Source organism: Micropterus salmoides, unplaced genomic scaffold (assembly GCF_014851395.1).
Source record: "Micropterus salmoides isolate LMB-PRFRI ecotype aquatic unplaced genomic scaffold, ASM1485139v1 Ms_hic_scaffold_8, whole genome shotgun sequence".
Lineage (NCBI taxonomy): Eukaryota > Metazoa > Chordata > Actinopteri > Centrarchiformes > Centrarchidae > Micropterus > Micropterus salmoides.
The window spans coordinates 28,871,836-28,894,642 of record NW_024044570.1 but is presented as its reverse complement, the minus strand read 5'-3'; the positions used below and the strand labels follow the sequence as shown (position 1 = coordinate 28,894,642).

The 22,807-nt window shown below is 42.3% G+C and overlaps 1 protein-coding gene across 2 annotated transcripts in view; it reads right to left on the bottom strand.

Annotated features, from left to right (window-relative positions):
• Window positions 1–7,532: 7,532 nt before the first annotated feature.
• The window catches only part of ccnd2a (cyclin D2, a), a 167,814-nt gene continuing 152,539 nt past the window's right edge, over window positions 7,533–22,807 (bottom strand). For both annotated transcript variants that reach the window (XM_038706516.1, XM_038706515.1), the window contains 2 exons: window positions 17,551–17,699; window positions 7,533–11,856 (listed from right to left, as the gene is read on the bottom strand). In XM_038706516.1, coding sequence (XP_038562444.1) covers window positions 11,680–11,856; window positions 17,551–17,699 — 326 coding nt within the window. In that variant the 3' untranslated portion in view covers window positions 7,533–11,679. The remainder of the gene's footprint in view (window positions 11,857–17,550; window positions 17,700–22,807) is intronic.

Sequence of the window (22,807 nt, the reverse complement as noted above, 5' to 3'; positions counted from 1 at the left end):
CTAGGGGTGGTGGTCTTGGCAAACTGTTACGTTTCTTTTAGGGATGGGTATTAAATGAAATTTAAATTATTAAAGATTGTAATGTTGGTATTGATAAGCTGCAACGTTACTGGTTCTTTTATCTCTGCTTCTTAAGTTTTGGTGTAAGTTAGTTTAATATAATGCTGCAGCATCTGCCTCATACACACCAAGCAAAGTCAGCAGACCTTAGCGCTGAAAGGGCGGTGGGGCAAGTAAAGTGAACCAGGTGGAGTGTATTCCACTTGTATAATAAATACATTTAGTCATTTAACTCATGCTTTTATCCAAAGCGACTTACAATTGCTATATATGTAAAAGTTGGCACGCCTCTGGAACAACTAGGAGTTAAGTGTCTTGCTGAGGGACACATTGATAGATGTTGAAATCGAACGCAGGTCTCTCACACCAAAGGCATGTGTCTTATCTACTGCTCCACAACCAATAAGTATGCTCATTATTGTATGTAGACTTATTTAGCTGTTGGGTGTAGTTTATTCAAAATCTTACTCTACTTGTTATTCACAGATGTGGTAATAACAATGTTCCAAAATTATGTGGAATTGCACATTTCTTTATTGGAAAATTTTTACACTTTACACCCTGTGAAAGCATGTTTTAATCCCCACGGACATTATTTTTATTATTATTTCCAAATGTACCTGCTTTGCACCTGCCTCGACTTCTCCCTGCACTCACTCACACACACCTTTACCTCTGGTCTCTCACTGCAAACACACCAGGTTTCCCCACCTCTCTCTCCCTGTCTGCTCCCCTGAGTTTTTCCATAAGCAGTAGGTTATATTTTATTAAGTCGCAGAAAAGACACAGAACTCATAATTTTTCTGGATATTTCCACCCGTGATCCTTTTTCACGGCAGCAGGTGCACCGCATGCCAGCTTGTTAATTACATAGCCTATCAATGTCATCGTCCATCGTCCCAGTGATTCATTGTTGACATCGTCCAATGCAGTGTGAGTGTGTTCTCTAAATTAAATGTTTGATACAAACAGTAACTGCATTAGTTTAAAAGCCCAACCAGAATCTCAGTGACGACTCAGGGCTAGTTGGTGAACTTATTTAACTGGCGAGCTAACTAACGGCTAACATGCTAATCAGTTTGGCTAGCGCTAAGTAGGGATGGTGATCGAGAAACGGTTCTAAAATGACCCAGTTCCAAAATTTCTCAAAACCCGAAAATCAATAAGGTCCGAGCTTATCAATACTGCTATCTAGACTAGTGGGTCCTATAATGTAACGTTATGTCTTGAGCGTCTAATCTGATTTATCTTGAGACACACACACACACACACAAAGCGGCCAGTAGAGTGAGATGTGGTGGAGACAGTGAAGTTAAGTTCGCTCCAAACTACTGGAGTTGTCAACACCTCGTTAGGCCTAGTGTAAGTACGTGCAATAAAACCTTCCTGAGTAAAAAGACAATACTTTATCAATACACCTGTCTGTAAGGTAAATCATCTCTGTCCCCAGTAGGGCTAGGTATCAAGTTCAATACTTTTTAGGCACCGACCGAATTGCCTCAATACCATCGAGTATCAAAAAATGTCTTGTCTTTCGGTACCAAATTTCGATACGTAAAGGTTCTTGTTAACGTTAATGAGCCAATAAGCATGCAGCATGCTTGATGTGCCCCCCCCCCAAAAAAGTGATTGTAAGTGGCTGTAGTGACGTTCACGCCAGTTACGCACAGAGACGTGGCCCGTGGATGTAAAACACGTGGAGAAAATCAGAAGTGTGGCTACATTGCACCAGGCTTGATGCAACAGCGCACCATGCAATATTTGCGACGTAAGATAATTGTTGCCAAGATTGGCGACATGACAAACCTGGTGAAGCCCTTGACTGTGCATGGAATAAACTTAAGAGTACAGTGTTTCCCCTAGGATGGAGTTGTAGCAGCGGAGGTGAAGCTAAATTTTTGTGTGAATATAAAACCCCAACACAACATGTCTCAGCAACATTGCTCTTGTGTCCATGAGCATGCAAGCGTTTTCCCATAGTTTAATGTGAGGTTTAGATTATCATTTTGGTGGTCTTGGTTGGGGTGTTTGGGGGTCCTCCTCCAATGACAGATATGTAATTTCACATAATATTATTTTCACCATATCTCTGAACAAATAGTTGGAAAAGCTAGAGTAGATAATAAATAACCAACACCCAAAGATCAGTCTAATGGAGGAACTACAACCATTAGATTTGTTGAAAGTAATTTGGTTGATTTATGATGCTCTCCACAGTGATTTTACATTTATGGCAGCATATTTTGGGCATCACCAAACTGAAAAATAATTTAATCAGTCTGTACAGGACAGAGCTGTAGGCTACACCAGTTTACTCTGTTTGTAACTGATGTTCTCAACATTGGACAAGTAGAAAGTAATAAAATACATCTACCAGTTACTTTGTATAAAATAAGCTAATGTTCAGTTACATAGCAGCCAAAAGACACAGCCTAGCCTACTGTATAAGCTTCCCTGCTTAGCTGCACAGTCTGAAGGGGAGGGGAGTTGTTTGCTAGCGCTAACAGGCTTCACTTTTCCAGCAGGTGGGAAAACAACAAAGGAGGACAAACTTTTCTTAGTCTTGAGAAGCTGACACGCTGTAACCGACACAGTACATTTACTGCCAGAATATTTTCCTCCACTCGCGTTCACCGTCACTTTCTGCCACTCGGACAATCAAACACTCACTTTGCACCTCCCGATTGCTTACAGGAGTTATGCTGCTCACATAACACCATCTGTCACGTAGATGTTCTGCATAGAACAATGATAGGAAGCTAGCCAAGTATTGAGTGCTGCCGCGTGCGAGTGAAAACATTTGTAGCGCATAGTTTAATGATCGTGGGAAATTTTAGTAGCGGCAGTCATGATTCAATGCATATAGGGGAAACACTGGAGCAGAAAGTTGCTCCGTCTTTGACTGCAACAAGACAGAGCCGGTGTTTCGGTTTAACGAGTGGCCCTGTTAACTGGTGACCGTCAGCCGAACGTGTCTGGGGTTGTCGTAGATACGACAGCTGTTGAAAACAGGAAGCGAATATGTAGCTGTCCCCGCGAATGCCTCTTTCTTTACCCACAGATCAATCAGGGGAAATGTGGGGAAAATAAATCAAAGTCGGATCGATATTCCACTAGCCTACGCTGTCATCACCTCTCACTCTGCTGTCGGCGTGGGATAAAACAACTTCTATAGCATACAGCCAGCCATCACTCTTTAAAACAGGAGATACAGATCAAGTTGTGGCCACACTGTATGTGTTAACCAAGACCATGTCTGTATTTTACTTGTTCCCTTCACAACCAAGCCGTTTAACACAGAGTTGTTTACAAGAGGTCACTGTTTTCTGAATCAATTTAAAGCTCTTTTATTGACCGAGTAGTGCCCACACATGCTGCATTTTCCCAAGCATTTCTGAAGGATCAGTTAGTGACGCCACCGTACGTGCAGCCGGCGGAAGCACTTCAGTGTGACGGTGACATCACGTACTGATCCTTGGGCTGACGTCTGCAACTTTGCTGCAGTGGAATAAAGACACGCGATTGAGTTTACTTTCTATTGTTGTTGCTTGGCCATTGCTTCCCCTAGTGAGGAGGAAACTTTGATATGTAGTGGCAGAAATTTCTCTCTCTCTCAGGCCTATTGCCATGAATGTTTATGTTGTTTAGGTTGCCAGAGCACAAATTTACATATAAACAATAAGATATATTAATTAATAAACACTGAAATTACATTATAAAAACTAAAGAGGAATAAAACAACAAACACAATATAGGCTTATGGTACATTGAAAATATGTCTTGCTTTTTGACAAGCAGTAGAATTTTTCAATGGAACAATTATTAAAATAACAATATTAATGATGATAATAATGTGAAAATTAAGTTACTTTATACAAACAACAGTGGTTCTCAGTTTGTTGAGAATAAAATTGGTATCGAAAAAAGTATCATTCAGGAACCGGTGTCAAAGTATCAAATCTTAACAATACCGAGCCCGAGTCCTCATCTGTCATCCTATAGGCTATGTTATTTACTAGCACAGCTAATGTTAACTAGGCAATTACCCAAATGTTAATGTTTCCTGCCATTGTAAGGTGGTGAGACTCAAAACTGCTTGGTGCTGCACAATGAATGTGTAGAGATTCAAAACTATCCAAATGAATTTTCACAGATCTAATGATTAGAATTCAACCCCAGTAGACATATTTAGCAATCTTAGTTTTTGGGGTGTAGTTTATTATTGTCTCTCTGTTTGCCCCTGAGTTTATCCATCAGCAGTAGGTTAAGTATTCTAAATGCCAGCTTGTTAATTACATAGCTTATCAATGTCATCGTGCATCCCGGTGTTTCATTGTTGACATTGTCCGATGCCAATTTTGTAGACATCACTTTTCCCTAATTTGAATACATTGATTTACTCGGCAAGCAATTTTGTGATTGCAATTTATTTTAAAGTTGTGATATAGGTTTTAAATTTCAAGTTCCTAAATTTGACCAGGTGAAACTGCAGAAACCCTGATATAGTTCCATTACCTTGTCTACCTGACTTAACAATTTGCATAGTGTGGAACTTCATATTTTCCACAATCTTTATTAGCTATCTTTATTTGCTTATGATTCCATAAAACTCCACATTTTAAGCTCCCTTTTATATTATTTAAATAAAAGTGCTGCTGATGGAATAAAATTATGCATAGTCGCTTTTTCCACAAAACACAGTAAAGTAAGTAGGAAGGAAATTTTATTTGGCCCAAGATTTAAGTTATATCTTAAAACCAATAAATCTGATTAAGAATCTGGAAATAGAGAATGTTCAACATTTTTGCAAAAAAGAATGAAAACAAATTGATTAGCAAAATTGTTACTGGTTAATTATCTGAAGAAGCAGTCCATTACTTAGTCTGTTCAGCTTTATGCAAGATGTGCCTTATTTTGTGTCTGTTAAATGTAGAAATGACGGAAGATGTTTAAGTTTATGATACAAATAAAGGAAACTTGAATTGTAATAATGGAGTTGTATTTGTATTTTTCAGGACTACTATCTGAAAGTGGGCATTTTGTAAATTTCAAGCTCACTAGTAGAAATTTGTTGAGTGAGTTTCCATTAGTATTTTATTTAAATTGAGGTTTACTCAAACATATTCTTACCACTTCTATAAAAGTTCGAGGTAATCAGTTTCCACAAATATTTTGAGTATTCTGAATTCTATTCTTATTCAGGTTTACAGTGTTAGCAAATTTTGAGATCTTTACTTTTTCTATATTTCTGTTTATGTGTACTGTGTAGCCAATATACCAAGGCAAATTCCTAGTATGTGAAAATGTACCTGACGATAAACCTGATTCTGAATATTACAGGCAGCATTGTGTCTTGTAACTTTGATCATGGAGGTGACACTATAGAGAGTATGCTACAATATAGTATAGAACTGAGTATTAAAGAGAGAGAGAGAGAGAGATCCTACTTCAGCACCACGGACAGCGTCACCACCCCTCGTCCCCCTCAATCTGCTTACTGGCAGTTTATTGAAATAATTTGATTTAAAACACCACATTCTTTTGGCTGATTAGCAGGAAAAAGGAGCAGATTTCGAGCAAGTAGTAGTATGGAGTAAAAGTAGTTCATATTTGTGCAAGTACTAGTGTAAGAAGTACTAAGTCCAACAGTACAAGTGTACTTGCAAAAAATGGGTTTTAGGCCTACATCCAAGTTGGCAAACAGGCTTATTCTTCTCTAGAAGTGACTTTGACATAATCAAAATTACTCAAAGACTACATGGTAAAAGTAGTTCAAAGTATTTATGCATGTTGTCTAACAAGTAGGCTACTAATTTCATCAGTCTAAGTCTCATTAGCATTCGATTTAGGGGGCGAAGGTTGTTTGGGTATATTGTAATGAACTCAACCACTTGGCTTTCCCTTCATTTTTCAATGAACACTCATTGGTCTGTTGCTTAAATGGAAATGAAAACCCCACGCCATCTTTTACTTTGAAAGCCGAAAGTATTCCTTTCCAAGAATAAATAATGTTAACATATTTCTGTAACATTCCCATACCACGTGAAATTATGGAGCCATGTGTTTTTACAGTACCTCAAATATTACAAAGGAAGCCATTTCAAGGTGCACTTTGGAAAATCTCTAAATTGATACGGTCAAAATGGATAATTTTCGGTCTGTATGTAGTCAGTTATCCTGAACTCAAATCGGGTTAATTTGTCTTTCCAGCCAAAATCAAATAATCAAGTAATTTCCGATCACATTTTAATGGATTACTTTTAACACAGGTAAAATGTTTTATACTTGTAAATGTAATCAAATGAATCTTATTTCCACACATACAGTATGTCTTACTTAGTATGTACCCTATGTTAACACCTTATTTTGAAAACTGCTAGCGGCTACCTTAAAGATCAGAATAGGTCTATATAAGAGCACACAGTGGCTGGTTTGACCAGGACTTGCGAATGACGGCTCACTTGACTGCCGTCTCTAACTGCATGGGGCAGATAGCCTATAAATACACACACCTGTAAAATCTAATGCAATCCAATAGCCTACATCAGGTCCCAGGTCAGCCATGGATTCTACCATTACAAAGATAAATGTATTGAATTGTATGAGAGATTTAACTGTACGTTTGTGATTGACGTAGTTTGCAGTGATGTTGGCGTGGACTGAATTATAGTGAGAGGCAATTCTAGTGGTTTGCCCACCCCACTTACAAACATGAAGGGGAAAGAATATTAGAAAGTTTTACCAAAACTGGCCATTATAATTTCAGTAAAAGTAAAACTATGTGACAGAGCTGTTGTAATGGATTGCATTAGATAGTGAATAAAAGTGTGTGTGTATAATATATCAAGCCTGTTGTTCAGGGTATTGTCTATGCTTGAAATAATGCAGCCACTAGAGGGCATAGGTTGAGACTTTCCCTTGTCACACAAGTCATCTGGTTTTATTTGTGATATCTCAGACATTGGTCTCTGGTCAAACCAAGGCTGCTTGAAGGCTCAATGACCGTCCAAGTTCTACCTATCCTTCTATTTCACCTCTCCTCTGACCTGAACATGCAGATCATACAGTAATGTGTCAACATACCACCATAACCATGCCAAAACAGCCTTAATGAACAAGGAGCACAGCAGGAGGTGACAGCCTGTTTGGTTTTTGCACTGATTATACAGTATGTAGTTCTCTACACATTATTTGTCCATAAGTTCTCCACCACATTTCTATTTCTCATTAGACTGAGCTGATATCAATACATCCCATTTTTCTGACGTGTACACATTTGTCTTCCTTATATTTTGGCCAGGGAAACACCTATTGTGACAAACCCATGTTTGTCATCACTGCTTTGTGTAGCTTTCAAGTGATTAAGTGGTACAGCTGAACTAGCTGACTCATACATATACAGACACACAAACCAGTCAACTGATCATGAAACAATTACATATGCAGCTCAGAAGAAACACAGGCGTGGGAAATAGTGAGCTGATGTGGTGTCACACCCTTTAAAGCAGAAGTTTATTGAACAGAGGTTGTGCAACAGACATTTGAGGTACATGATATGAGTTATAGCAGAGGGGGGCAACTCAAAGGGAAATCTGCACCACTGAAACTTCCAGATATGAGAATATCTATGGTTGGACATGACAGTGGAGCACAACCCATTATTTTGTGGCAGATACAATGGTACGCAGATACAATATTACAGACCAAAATCTCTATTTCTCACATACAGAATCCGTATTTACTGACATTCAGAGTGATTATGGTTGTATAAAGCAAGAACGGTACTTTGGCCATCAAAGGAATGCTGTTTCCCCCTTTCTTTCACACAACAAGTCAGATGTAGCACCAACATGAACAGAAATGAACATGCTTGAACTATCTACGGAATAAACACCCCAACAATGTTGTTGCCGCCCCCCCCTCTGATACAGGTCAAGTCCAAGTGGAAGCCTTGCATATTTCCTGTTTCACGTCTCACTGAGTTGTTTCTCCAGTAAAACTGTGGGCATCATCCACAAAAATGCTAATTTGTCGTTGCCCCCCCCCCCAACCTTGCTGTATGCTTTCTCCTTCGTTCCAGGCTCCCTAACTGCAGAGGTATAGGTGATGGATTTGTTTGTTTTATTTTGTCCAGTAATCCTGAGGTATATGAAATACCACTGATGTAGAATGTGACTGAAGAAGTAGAGCAAAATAGATTTAAAAAAAAAAAAGGGAGGAAAGGAGACATGCTATCTAAGCAAACTGTCAAACTGTACAAAGAACATTTCCAGTCGAATACTCATTTCATGTTCTTCTATCACCATCTACTTCGTTTTTCTGAATGTATCTCTTAAGCAGTAAAATAATTATATTATAATACAAATGTTTATAAAATAGCAGCACACTCAAGTGACACATCACAACTAGGTAATGTTATTTTTTTGTATAAATGAAACAAATTCATAGCTTTTAGCAGCGCAAAAAGACAACAAATACTCAATAAAAATATTGACACTTTTTTCTTGATGTCTTCACCCCTCCTCCTCTGTCCTCTCTTCACTTTGGAATACAGTATCTCTAAGTCTTAGAAAAACCCTTTTGCGGGTCTGGTCACCCCGTAAAATAAATCAAACACAAATTGAAAAGGTGGTCTCAATATAAAACACATGCAACAATAAATTGCAGGAAAGAAAATCACAACCGTTAAGTTTGGGAGAGAGCTTTCATCAGGCAAACAGAGGCAAAATGAAGGGGTCATATCAAATATTCAAACAGGGATGTTTCGGCAAATATGTCATTAAATTTCCCATTTTTACTGAAAATCATCAAGAAAACATTAGATCCCCTCATTTTTCTTCAGTCTGACAAACATACACTCAGCAAAGTCACATACCGTCATGAAAAAACTCAAGCATTAAGTCAAAGACACCTTATCGTGGCAAAGCCATGTGTCCCGTTTAAACAAAATAAAACAAAAATCTGTCTCTTGTTTTGTGCTGACGTCTGGCTGTTGAACCCCCCTTGCCAATGATTTGAAGCAGCAAAGCTCACAGGGGACAGATGTGTTCACTGACAGACAATCGGCCCGAACTACACAAGCCAGCACCATAGAAAACTGACCAACCACTGCAACACACATAAGTTAAGGTGGTTTAGAACAAAGGCTCTGCTCTGTCTTAAAAATGCAAACCTCATTTCCCTCAGAGGAACATGTGCAAATACTGGATGTTATGACCACCCTTTCTTGTAGCTCATCGCGGCCCTGTGTGACTGTCTGTGGCTGTGACGCAGATACATATGACGAAAAATTCAAGTAAAAACAAATATTTCATTTCTTGACAATGTAAAAGAAAAACAAACCGAACCCACGGATCAGTGAGCTCTGTGTGTAAGCATTTTCCAATTCATATTGGCGTGTTCGATTTGTTCAAATTCTCTGAAATAGTCAGACTCCCCGTCAACTTGCACTTTGCTTGAATAGGAATGTTTTTTTTTTGATCGGAATGTCCTCTCGTCGTAAGGTGTGGAAAGCCTTTTTAATTTGACTCTTGATTGACAAGGGTATGTCTGATGATTGGGAAACCAGCCCTACAAAGTAAACCAAAGAAAAGGCTAACAAGGGAAAAAAAAAAGAAAACATCCATTCACCTCCAATCACCACCCAACGCATTTCACTTTACTTATCTCCAGGGGAGCATGTTTTCAAAGTGCTTTGCCATTGAAATCATATAGGGGAGCTGAAAACAACCCTATGTGGGACTCCAGATGCATTGACAGTATATTATCATCCTGTACTCTTCTAAACCCCCCCCCCCCCGAAAGTTCATCCTCACATGATCTGGCAGCGTACACTCTTGGTTCCTTATTTAATTTCTATGTAAATGGAAACCCAGAATGTTTTTTTTTTTGTTTTTTTACACTGCTGCGTCATTGTAGACATCCATTGAGCAAAAATAAAGTGGATACCATCCAAAAATGTAGATATCAAAGTTTTATCGTGAGGCCTTTGGGCATCTTGTATTCGTTTATTATCTTCCAGCCCACTGGCTGTAAATCCTCCCCGTCTCCTACACAGCAGCATGCTCCTGCACCACTAAAATCCTCCCTGCCCTTCCAACCTGCGCTGTGCACCCATGTGCCTTCCACAGTGACTTCTTGGTTGCAAACAGTCCCTCTCTTTCCAATTCTTTCCATGCCACACCCTGTTCCTAAAAACAGAGGAGTCGAACTTCCTCCAGACTTAAAAAGGCATGGCCTCACCTTCTTCAAGATATCGCCTCTCCTGTTAAAACGTGCCGCACATGTGAGAGGTCATTACTACTCTGTTCAGACTCACAGCAGCCTTTCACAACTAAGGAAATATAGCGTAACAACGTGAAAAAGAATGAAGTATCTGTAATATTTCGTTAACAGATTGGCAGTAATAAACGCCTCACATGACTTTTGAGTCTGAGGTGTGACACCTCAGGAAAAATTCTCTTAGAAAGATGAGGGGCTCTATACAAAAGTCCCTTCACCCATATCCTTCTTCACTAAATCTTTTTCTGTCTCACTCATACCCCGTGCACATGAGTTAATGGATGGCCAACAATGACCCATGATACATTGTTAATGCATGAAGGCAGTGATATAGCATAGATGCCCTGTTATACTGATGGACAAAGTACGTGTAGCCTCGGCTTGCTCCATTGTCTTTTGACATAGAACCTCAAGTCTACAACTGACTCAAGTGCCTCATTGCCAGAGAATGCGCACTGCTAATATAGATACGGAATCACATGTAGCATTCACACCAAACACACGCACGTACACACTCACACAGGCAGGCAGGCATGCAAACTTGCATACATCACATACATGCTTGCTCACTGGACTTGCAATCCGACACACACAAGCAGCCTGACAAAAGGAGCTTATTGATCTCTACTACTCAGTTCCAAAATATGTCCAATAATAATATTAATGATAATAATAATTACTAATAATACCAATAATTATTATCATCCCGTCTCCTCCCTGGAATTGGGACCCACCAACTTTTAGCATAACGTTCTCATCGCTGTACTCTGTTTGTCTCATCCTCGACACACATGTGGACCTTCTGGTGGTTGAGGAGCTCGAACACTTGGCCTCTCTTACACCAGCCACAAATGTAATAGTGATAATACTCACACAAAACAAAACAGAATTAAAAACAAAAAGCCCCACTGTGATCCCATTTATGCAATTTCTGAATGGTTTCCGTAACTTCTACCATAATAGCCTCATTATCAAGCTATGGTTAAAATATAACTTAAAGATCATACTATACAATCAAAGGCAGAATACAAATATGATTGGCTTCCCTTCTGTATATCCAAGGCACCACAGAGCTTCATCTTGTATCAAATTTGTTGCTTTTAGACTAGAACATCATAGAAAATCTATTTCGTGGGCAGGTGTTTTTGACTTGAACAGAAAATCTACACAAAAAAAAAAAAACTAGCAAGCATTGTTCTTTTTCTTTTAAAAGGGCTTGTGTTTTTAACATTTTTGTTCTTTTGTTCTTTTTTTCTGCTTTTAAGAAAATTGAGGGTTTTTTTCATGAAGCATTTTTTTTGTTGTTGTAAATCCTGTGCAATGATGCCATCTGGTGGTTCACAAGTTGACATCGCGGACATCTGTCGGAGTGGAGGATTGATCCAGCTCCTCCAGGCCTTTCCCGCTGGGGCCTCTCTGTGTCTGCTGCTGCTGCTGTAGCTGCTGCTGCCTCCCCTCGCGCAGGCTGCTCACCAACACACGCTCAATCTGCTCCTGGCACTCTTTGAGAACATCCTGCAATGTAAGAAGAGAGGGACGACAAGCTGTAAAAAATATATCCATTTTAATCTGCTAATCGGGGGCAGGACGGTTTCTCGTTTCCAAATCAAGTCAGCTTATTTATTCTTAATTTTGAAATAGTAGAGGGGGGGGGGGGGGTTTATATATACTCATTTTGTACAGTTACATTGCTCGTATTTATTGCAGCTAAAACGTTCAGAATAGTACCACGGTCACTCAATTAGTTTCTGCAACTATCCTCAGTAGTAACAAGAGAAATTTGAAAACTTAAGTCAATGCATGAGTAACGGGGGCCCCTGGTGTGGCAAGAGAGGGGCCCCTGGGCAGCATAGGCCAGAGGTTTTAAATGACCACCGACTTTCTAGCAGCTCCAGCTACTACCAAGGCTGAGCGCAAACACGGACCAGACCCAAGCATTACATCAGCCCACCCCTATAGTACTCGTGCACATACACACAGATGCATTAACACATGCACACCACTTCCTCCCCCATCCAGCCACCCACCTACACCACCTCTGCTATTCCCATCACACACACAAAACCCAAACAGAAGTAGCCTTGACAACGGCGGCTGAAAACACAGGTAGTACTAAAGCTATGTTAATTACATCCACCTCCTGTGGGAACACAAAGGTGGTGCTTTTTTAACGAGAGCCAGTCTGTGTGCCTGCCTGCCTGCAGGGGATCCATCTGAGACCTGGCCCGGCTCGCCTTTCACCATCAAAGGCCGCCGCAGCAACCTGAGAATCCACCTGGGAGAGGAGCCTCTCAACAGCGCTGAGCCCTCATATCCTTCCCTGATGGAGGGTTGACAGAGGGGACAGCGCAGCGCATGAAGCGAGAGCAACTCACTGAGGAGGGGGAGAAATGGGGGAGGGTAAAGGGATAAGAGTGCTAAATGGGTTTTTAGCAAGAGCGTCAGAGAAAGGTCAAACTGATTTTGGGTGAGGAAAAGCAAAGACAATCATTAAAGATATACTGAAGTAAGAGCAGGCTACTGCAACAGAACTTATACGAAATTTCCTGTCTGATAGAGAGTGTTAACGCTGCTCTCTGGTGGTAAAATAAGATAACACAACTGAAGCAGAGTTGCTTGCTTTTACACACACACACACACACACACACACACACACACACACACACACACACCCTACCTTAAAGCACCAGGCGTCTGTGGGAAACATGACTGAGAGCGCCCCATGGCCGGAGGGATGGGTGAAAGTGTGCCGCTTGTGGAGCGGGGAAACATTCTTTAGAAATTTACAGCTAATTTAAACCTGATGGGCCACAGTTTGAGCCTGCATTATAGCTTTTGATGCCTTGAAGAAATGAGACTGAGACCTCACTCACATCAGAATTGCTATTTGGGAGCTGCACACGGGTGAGTGACAAAAAGGTCACAGTGTCAAAGGTCAAACAGCATGCCATGAGTTTCTGACTTCTATCCCAACTTTCTGGTAATGGTCAAATTCTGAACATGTGGCTAATGGAACGTAGGATTTCTGTGCGAGTGGAGGAAGAAATCTATTATATTACACACACACTGACAAAATAACCTAGCCTAGAGGGGTTTCTCTGATATCTGCATGAAGTCTGCATGAAGTAATTCCTGCCTTGACATCTCCTTTATTTTTGAGTTCTCCAGTGATGATTAGCTCGAGAGGGGTTTTTGGGTCACAGTCCATGAAGAATGATTTGATGTTGAGGAGTCTGGACTGATCTGGGCTGGGTGCCTGCGGGAGAAATGTTTCCCCCAGCGATGGGTCTGACGTGGAGGAAACCCGACCAGTGTCCCTTAATCTCCTCCAGAGGTTGGCCGCTTACAAGGGCGTGTGCACACAAAATCTTCCCACCAACATGTGCCCTATTGGTTATAAAATCTCAATTCCTGTGAGAAAATTAAGTAAAGCGAAGAACATGTAAAGGAACTGCCTGTGCCTTACCGCAAGAATGCACGCCTTCACTTTAAAGAAATTCTCCCCCCCGTCTCTGCTGCTCTTTAGAGCGGCAGTTCGGATCCCATGCCAAGCCCCATGGGCTTTATTCAAGAAACTTTAATGACTTCAATGTGTGACTACTGGAAACACCAATACTGTTTTTAGAGAAGCTCAAGGTACTTGGATACTGTGGGGGCCAACAGCACTGAATATGTTGGCCATGGGAGGTAATGCTATACTGAAGCATCTTATTTTGCAGCCTCAACCCAGAAACACACAACCACCTCAGATCCTCCCTTGTTGTTACGGTCCTCCATCTGCCCCACCTCAAACACAGATCATTCTGAAACAATCTGTCTTTCTGACAAATCAAGGCATGCACATTACTGCCCAGGCGGCCTTTGTGAAACTGGTGGTGGTGGTGGTGGTGGGGGGTGGTGGTGGGGGGGGAGTCATGCAGACAGACAAGACCAAAAGGAAGAAATGTGTGAAGCCATGGAATGTGTTTTAACTGCTGACTGTACCACACAAGACAGTGTTCGCTACTTTGGGAGGACTTGGTGGTCAGACAGCAGAAACAAACACACTGGCACACACACATACTGGTGACACACACTACGGATCTCAGGGAATCTTAAGACAAAATATCCAGAGGCTGATCCTGGAAATAAGGAGCCACCACATGACTTGAATTTCCACCAAGTTACAATATAAAGTGTGACCTTTCTCTTTCTTTAGCCTGCATGCCGAAACACCAGAAGTGGTGAAGCCACAGGCTCTGTAAATAGATGGATAATCTTTCCTAATAAATGCATCTTTGTTGCAAGCATTTCGGCTCCAGCACATTACTGGGGAATCACATTTCAACTTCACATCCATCCATTGTGCAAGTTATACTGTTTGACACAATCTCATTGATAGGTAGGCCACAGTGGAAGCCAGAGTGATTCAAAAAAGAAGAATGAAAACAGGAAGAGAGGGAGAAATGGAAAAAAAAAAATCTGTTTCCGGTGTCTTAGTGTGTGACTCTGACCAGAGAAAAAGATGAATGAGAAACTGAGTCAAAGCGATAAAATCTAGGAAGTGGTGGTCTTAAACCCTTAGACTTCTCTAACTTGTTTCCTGTTTTAATCATTCAAGTATACAGGGATGCTCTATATACTAGGCCTACTATCAGTACATACTGTGTTGTACCATATATTCCAGCTTTCTTACTGTCACTACAGATGACCTGTGCCGTTCAGGAGAGCCACACGTGATCGGTCTCCCACTTGAAACACATTCTCACAAATTTCACATTTTCTCTCTGCACATTATGATTTGCCTGTCAGGCACCCTGCCTTGAATGCTGTCCCTTACAGGGAGCCCCCTCTTGGCCACACCAGGTGCATGAAAGGCTACACACATTCTTCCAGCGGCCCAAGATGGTGACTTGGCCATATCACATTTCCACTGGAAAACCACAGCTTCTGGATACCACAGATGCCAGCAGGGTGCCAGGGGGGTGGCGTTGGCTATGATGCTGTTGGCAGCAGCAGCTGCAGAGGTTGGCGAAACTTGCTTTGCCTTCATATTTTGGCTGGCTCTTTGGTCGTCTGGCTACGAGACATAGCTCTACCATCTTGCCGAGCCTCTACACTGCCAAAACCAAATACTGCATGTTATGTGTACACATTCACACATTCTAAGGTTTACGCCACCACCCTGATGACTGCAGTCAAAACTGAGGTTGAGGTGGCCCTTTGGTGTTGAATTGACGTATAAAGTGGTTCAGCTTTTGGGAAAAGAAGCTAGGGTAAGTGTTAAAATGACATAGTCAATCACCATTTCCTTTTTTTTTCTGTGTGAAAGCCTAAATGCTAAACCAGTGACAAACAGTGTCTATATCACTGAAGCCATTTATGAATGCTGACAGCTACCTATGGTCATTAGGCTGTTTTTTTTTTTGTTTTTTTACATTGTACCACAAGTGGTGCACAAGTCTGATTTAAGTAACTTTATAATGCAAAAGTCTACTCTATGTTTTTAGTTTTGGTTGGCCTCTTAACAGTTTATACTAAAGCCTCTCATATATGTTGAATTAGGAAGGTTGCCCTCTGCTTCGCCTCCTGTGTTTACTGCGAGCCATGGCTTGTCTGAATCCAGGAATGTGAGGAGTTGATCACAGAGACACAGCGCGACTTAATTCCCTCAAGTCTAAGACCTTGCAGCCTAAACACACTGAGGCCCTGTGCTGCTGAGGTCAGCTATTTGTTTTTCCTCAGCTGCTGAGGGAGACTTCACACAGCTTGCACCAGAGGGAGCCATGCTTTCCAGCAACGATGCATTATGGACCATAGGAGGAGACGAGAGAGGGTTGATTGTCGTGAGGGAAGCATGATTCCCCCCCCCACCCAGTGTCCTTTTCACACTTCAACAGCTTTCTTCCACCTCTTCCTCCTACTTTGCCTCTTTTGGGGCTGAATTTAACATACTGCTGAGGCTTGGGATCTGTGTCATGCCCTTTGATCTGCTCACTGTGCAGTGAGCACACATGAACTCTAAATGTTCATGTTTAAATTAAGCCTGCTATTACTAACTAAAAGCCTTTTTTATTAAGTTTGGTATTAGGAGTATTCCTGCCCATGCAGTGGCCTCAGAACTGGAGCTGGTCCCTGGGCACTGTGCTGCCCACCGCTCCTGAATAGTTAGGATGGGTCAAATAAGACTAAAAAATAAAAACTTAACTCGACTTATCATCTCACAGTCTCACTCTCCTTACCCTCTGCAGCTTTGCCCACCTACTCACCCTCACAGCGAGCTATAGCAAGCTGAAGCCCTCTCCCATCTGCCTGATGAAAGCCAGGCATCTCAGAGTCAGTAGAGGCCCTGCCTGTGTTTGGACTCAACTCACCCACCGCTGCAACATTCACTGTACCCAGACAGCCACACAACGGCCTGGCCAGCATTCCTGTCAGCGACAGAGCATACTGTATATGCTCTCAACCTGGCTCGATTTAGAGGATTCTTTATATGAGGGGCCCCTGAGTAGCCTGACCGGACTAATGGAGAGGAAAAGAATCCTGCCATATGCTACCTGTAAGTCCAGTCAAGTGTGTGACGGAAGAGATGGGACATAAACATAGTTCAGAATTTCTTTTAATGAAGACGTTTTTGGTTTGATGGTTGTTTTTATTTTTTCTTCTCATTACAAATACTGGCAGTAAATCCCCCCCAAGAATGTGTTTGTGGAAAGCCAAATATGTGTGTGACATTACAACATTCAGCTTCTGTCAACACAACCTCAACAAACGTGTCATTTCTTAACTTTTGACATCATTAACAGGGATATTTTTCCTCAGAGAAGTAGCAAGACAGAAAAAAAAGTCTGTATTTGCTTGTTAACAGATTGTGAGATAAAAACTGAATGAAGAGATTAAAAGCTTCCAACAACAGAAGCAGATGATTCAGCTTTGAATCATGGTTACCGTAATAACTGTACTTTGATAAATACCAGTGAACACCTAACTGTTGTCAGCAGAGATACTAACGCAGAGACATGTACTCCTCCTCATTCAAATATTACTCAGAAACATTCCCCCAAATTTTCCAGACACAAAGTGTTAAGCTCTAAGCTAAACGCTGACTAACAAGAACAAGAACACACTGGATTTCAGTGTTTTGAACTCAGTTCTTGTTTAGAAAAAAATAAAACATATAACCAAGCTGCTGTGTTCTGGATGTGACTGAGGAGTATAATACCAACTCACCACTTCTGTGTTTGTGATTTTGGCCAGCAGGTCTGTCAGACTGTCGCCCCACTGTGACTGGTCAGCTGAATCCAGCTGTAGGCCGCATATCGCTGCCCCCACACTTCCTGTGGCAATCATGGAGGGAGGGTACATGGCGAACCTAAAATCTGTCAGAGAAAGAAAAACTAATTGAGTTAAATGTGTCTTCAGTGCTATTACTTTGTAAATGATAAGATGCATTGTTGTTACGTTAAGTAAGGAGCTAAAATCTTTAGTTCAGTGAATAACACAACAATTTATACTGGACTCTTGAGCCACCTGGTGATATTTCTAAATTGCACTTTACAGTTCATATGGTCCACAAAAATGGTACAGATACGTCCTTTCCAGAGACAATATGATTTATTAATCTAGCAGTCAGCTAATAAATATTTCTTCTTTTGCACCAGGTCTGAACGCAGCGTTTACTAATGACCAGGGGCCTGGATAATGAGGGTTCACTTGGCTTGTAAAGGAGCTGAAAAGCAACCACCCTCACCCACTCCCCACCCCAGTCCCCCTTTCCCCAGCCCGGCCCCTTTTCTTCCATCTCCTGAGTAAATCGTGTGCTCGCTGAAAAAAGCCCCATAGCGCTTGGAAAGGGAGGAATAAAGAGGCTCAGTGCCTCTGCCAATGCTCACTGCTGTAGGTCCTTTTTCCACGTGTGGTCACAGGCGTGCGTCTCAAAGACCAATAACCTTGTTAGCTCCCCTCACTGTCATTCATAATGCAAATGAGACAGCTTGTGAACGGGCCAGAAGCCCGAAAAGGCAAAGCAACTGGCATACAGGGAGAGAGCAAGGGAGACAGACAGACAGACAGACAGGGAGAGAGAGTTTTTCTCCACACACACACACACACACACACACACACGCGCGCTCCTTTCTCTATTCTCTCTTTATGTCTTGCTCAACTTCTACCTTTCTTTTTGGACAACACATGGCCTGCTTAGATGGGGCCAGTGAATGGCACACATGCCCTAGTCTTTGTTGCTACAACAGGCAGTGGTTTGCATTGGCGGCCCTCCTATCTTTTAGCATATTAATAGAGTAGCAGGCCTGCGAGAGGGAAGGCAGAAGAGTGTGACTCCATTGTCCAGAGTCATCACCTCATTTCACCCAATTGAGAGACACAGCATCCATCCCCTCTCTGCTGATACCAATTCAGGGAGACAGGCTGGACAAAGAGCGTGGCTGGACGGGGGGGACAAGAGGTCGACGGGGGGAGGAAGATGAAGAAGGAGAAATGGACGGTATGGCGACAAGGCAACAAGGAGAAAAGAAGGGGAAGGTGGTGGGCTTGGCGGGAGAGGAGAGGGTGTAGACAACTCTGATGCACATCACTCTCAAGTCTGTGTCCAGACTCTTGTGAGGTTTTGGAAAAAGAAAAGAGTCGCCCTCCAGCGACCCTAACCTCCCCCCCACCCCCCACAAGTATGCCTCTGTTCCTGGGCCACCTATGGGCCAAAGGAGTGGGCAGTGGGGGCATAGAAACAGCCTGCACATTAACATATTGCCATATTCAATTGCAAAGCAAACTGTGTGTGATGGCTCTGAAGGAGATTTTTCTTCCTTCTTTTTTTATGTCTGGAATCAAAGAGGTAGGCCCTTTGATAGCTGTAAAGGCAGCCCCACACTGCCTTTTTAACATGCACAGCCAGGCGCTTTCTCATCTTGTGGGCTCAGTGTTGACAAATAAATGAACTTATTATACACCCCTGTGTTAGCCGCTGGGCCTCTGCCAAGGGGCGATTTATTAAAGGCTACTTCGAGCCAAGAGGAAAGAGCACACAAAGCCCTTCAGCATTACATCACTGCTGTAAGAGCACAACTTTCTATAGAGGGCTAAAAGGACAAAGGCATACACGGATTTACTGTACGTATGTAGTGAGCGCAGACTGACAGGCAAAGAGGCAGACCCCTAAGAGACACAGGCAAGTAATAATGCACTGATGCATGCGCTTGCTTTAACATGCAGACACAGACCGACACACACACACACACACACACACACACACACACAGCACAGACATAGGTTTGTGGGAGAGCTGAGTGGTGGGCAGTGGGCAGCAAGCGGATTTTTCGCACTCAAGACAAGACAGGTCTGTAGCAGAACAAGGACGCGCGCGTGCAGCCGATGCGGGCTGACACTCCGGCCTGGTGGATGCTGCATGTGGGGGGAAGAATGGCCGTATTTTAGGAGGCCCTCATTGATATTCATGTTGAGGATAAACAGTGTATGTAGCTGAGTGGGGACGCCTGCGATGGAAAGCTCCCCGTGAGCAGCGGCTGGCTGGCCTGGCCTGCACGCCTCTCACCCCCTTCAATGGCCCTTTCTCCTCCTGGTGCCCCCTCATCTCCATTCCTCCGTGTTCCTACCCCCTGAAACTTCTCCTCAGGCCTCTGGTCACACAGTTTGCTGCCCTACATGGCCCACTCCTCTTGGGTGGCTGCAATGCACAGTATGCACATTAAACTTGTAAATTAATTAAAGTTGGAAAGTTGAACAACGGCCAAAAGAAGAAAGAAAAAAAAAAAAAAAAAAACCAAACTCTCCCTTTCACCCTCTCCTCTCTTTCCAGTGCTATAAATCAGGGTCTTGTATTCTATACATGTAGCGCTTATTGACCTTGTTTATTAAAGGAGAAGCGTTACAAGGACCCAGGGCCTGTTGACTGATTAAGGCCAAAAACAAACATAATTTTGGGACTGGAACGACAGTATGTTTCACCACTAATGCAACATAGCCTGGTAGTCAAAACAAGGTCTGTAGGGAGCTACTCAGATGGCACACCTACACGCACAACAACAACTTCCCAACTGGGTTTGAGGAGTTCTTCTACATGTAACAAGGGGAGAAATCACTGATTAAGAAACGATAACTTGATACTGCTATCTGTCATATTTCATTACCTCTTGTTCCAGACTGTCACTCTGGAGACAAACAGCAAACCAAACTTGGGAGAGTCTGAGTCACGCACCATACTCACACTGTGATTTCAACTCATCTGCCAGAAAACAGAATTCCTTCTTAATTGTAGCATCCTGTGACAGCTCTCTTCGACCTTGCACCATCATCTCCACTGTCACAGCTGCAGTCTTGAGGCACTGGTAATCTCAGTGATGAGGAGCATACAGATTTGGATCAGGTCAAAAAGGTGTGATGCAGGAGCAATATTCAAAAAACCTTCTCTGTCGATCTCTGTATCTCTGATTTGGGCAAGAAGTTATTAAAAAAAAGAAAAAAGTTGCCACAGCTGCCGCTAACGTTCACTTTACTTCAAACCACAAATATTAGTCTTTGTGGTTAGCGGGACCTCCAAGGTAAACATGTAATGCTTAAAAACATTTTGAGTTGAGTTGACCTTTCTGGTGGGATAATTGCAGCATCCAAAGCAAAAATCTCTTTCTTTGTGTTTCTGGCTGACTCAGCTGGCCACAGTATTTATAGTGTGGTGCTGATTACACCAGTGAGGTGAGGCGGGGGGGCGGGGGGGGACTCAGAACTCAGGACATGCCATGCCGTGACTCACTCTGTGTGTCACATTTTTGGGGGCATACTGTCAGGAAGCTCTTTCCTGCTTTCATGTGTTGACGATGCAGTCGGACCGGACATGACTCCTCACATCACTGGAGCGTGTGGAAGGATGATAATTTGTTGGAGGAGGTGGCTAATTTGTTGGGGTTCTGAATCATCAAACATGAAGGGAGTTTTGTGTAAACAAACACCAGTAAAGACCATTTCACTGACCACATCTGAGATGAATCATCTCTAGAACGCGGAGCTCAGCCTGGAGGGGATTCTCCGTGCAGCAGCAACTTGGAGAAGAAGATACAAGGAGCATTCCAGCCTCTGGACCAGTGAGACTTAACAGCGAAAGTAAAAAGAGGACTTACAAATCATTTGAGAATGTTTGACTGGTCACTGTTGCATAAAAATGGGTACATTTGCCTATAGTTTGTCTCTTCCTGCATAAACAAAAATCACACAGCGTGGAGAGACGTGTAGGAAACAAAAAACTTTGTAGAGACAAAACCTACATCTGTCACGCTCTGATGACAGCTTTGGGTAGCTCTGCTGATCCTCCATGCATATCTACATTATTTTAAAATAAAATTGAAATATAGTGGAAGAACTGTATGTGAGCATAACACAACAAACAAATCAGTGGAATACACAATTTAAAGCCCAGCTAAAAAACAAACAAACAAACAACAAAAGGCTTATTTTCATGACAACTCTACAGTAAAAAGTGACCTTACACAAGAAGGAATGTGAACCCATGCAGCAAAGCTCGACTTCTCTCATGTTTGTTACCGGGTGAATCATTAGTTTGTCTCAGAAAAAAACAACAACTAACCAGTTAATCATCAAGTTAATTCACACAGTCCAAAGACACTTCCACACACCAGAAAAACAAAGTAATCAAATACTATTCTGAGATTAAAGAGCGAGTACTCAGTTACTTAAATCACTTGTTATTTACATCCCAACTTGTAGCAACATCTTCACTGTGTCCCCCATGACAATTGACTCTCTTGGACAGCTCTGTTGGCCCTGATCCAGAATTTTCTTTTGATCAACTTCTATGACTATTGTCACCATTCCATGCATACCATTACAGAGAGGGCTATTGGAGTTGGTATGAAAAAAAAAAAATAGACCATAATCCCTGCCAATATGGCACGAAGACGGAGCTCAATAACCGTGGCAGGCAGGTTGGGGTGCATCTGTCGGCCCCATGCACCCCATCTATTCTCCCACTTTACCTCGATTGAATAAGAATAGAAGAGGAAGCTCGGAGTGCTTGGTGTCTGTGTGTAGGAATGGAGGTTCATAATCTCCCTTAATGAGCTTGTTTCTGGGCTATTATCCGGCGGCCTGCCTGAGGGAAACGCTGGTGTTTCCTATCAAGTGGCCCCGCAGCGCTGACCCTCGCATGGCTCTGCATATGAAATGTAAGGGCCAAGCCTTTTGTCTCCTTTCTCCCAGCCTCTAGCTGAGCTCCCAATCCATTTGCATAGTCCTGAAAGGACCAGCCAATGTTATTAATTAATACAGAGCCAGCCTGCGCCACCTGACAAAATCCCACCGAGTGGCCCGAACGGAACTGTTTCATCAAAAGAGAGGAGCCATTAGGAATGAGAGGCCTTATTCTCCACTTCTCCTCTTCTCTCTCTTGTTCCCTTGAAAACAGAGAGCCGTGGTTTTATGCATGTTTTCTTTTTCAGTATAG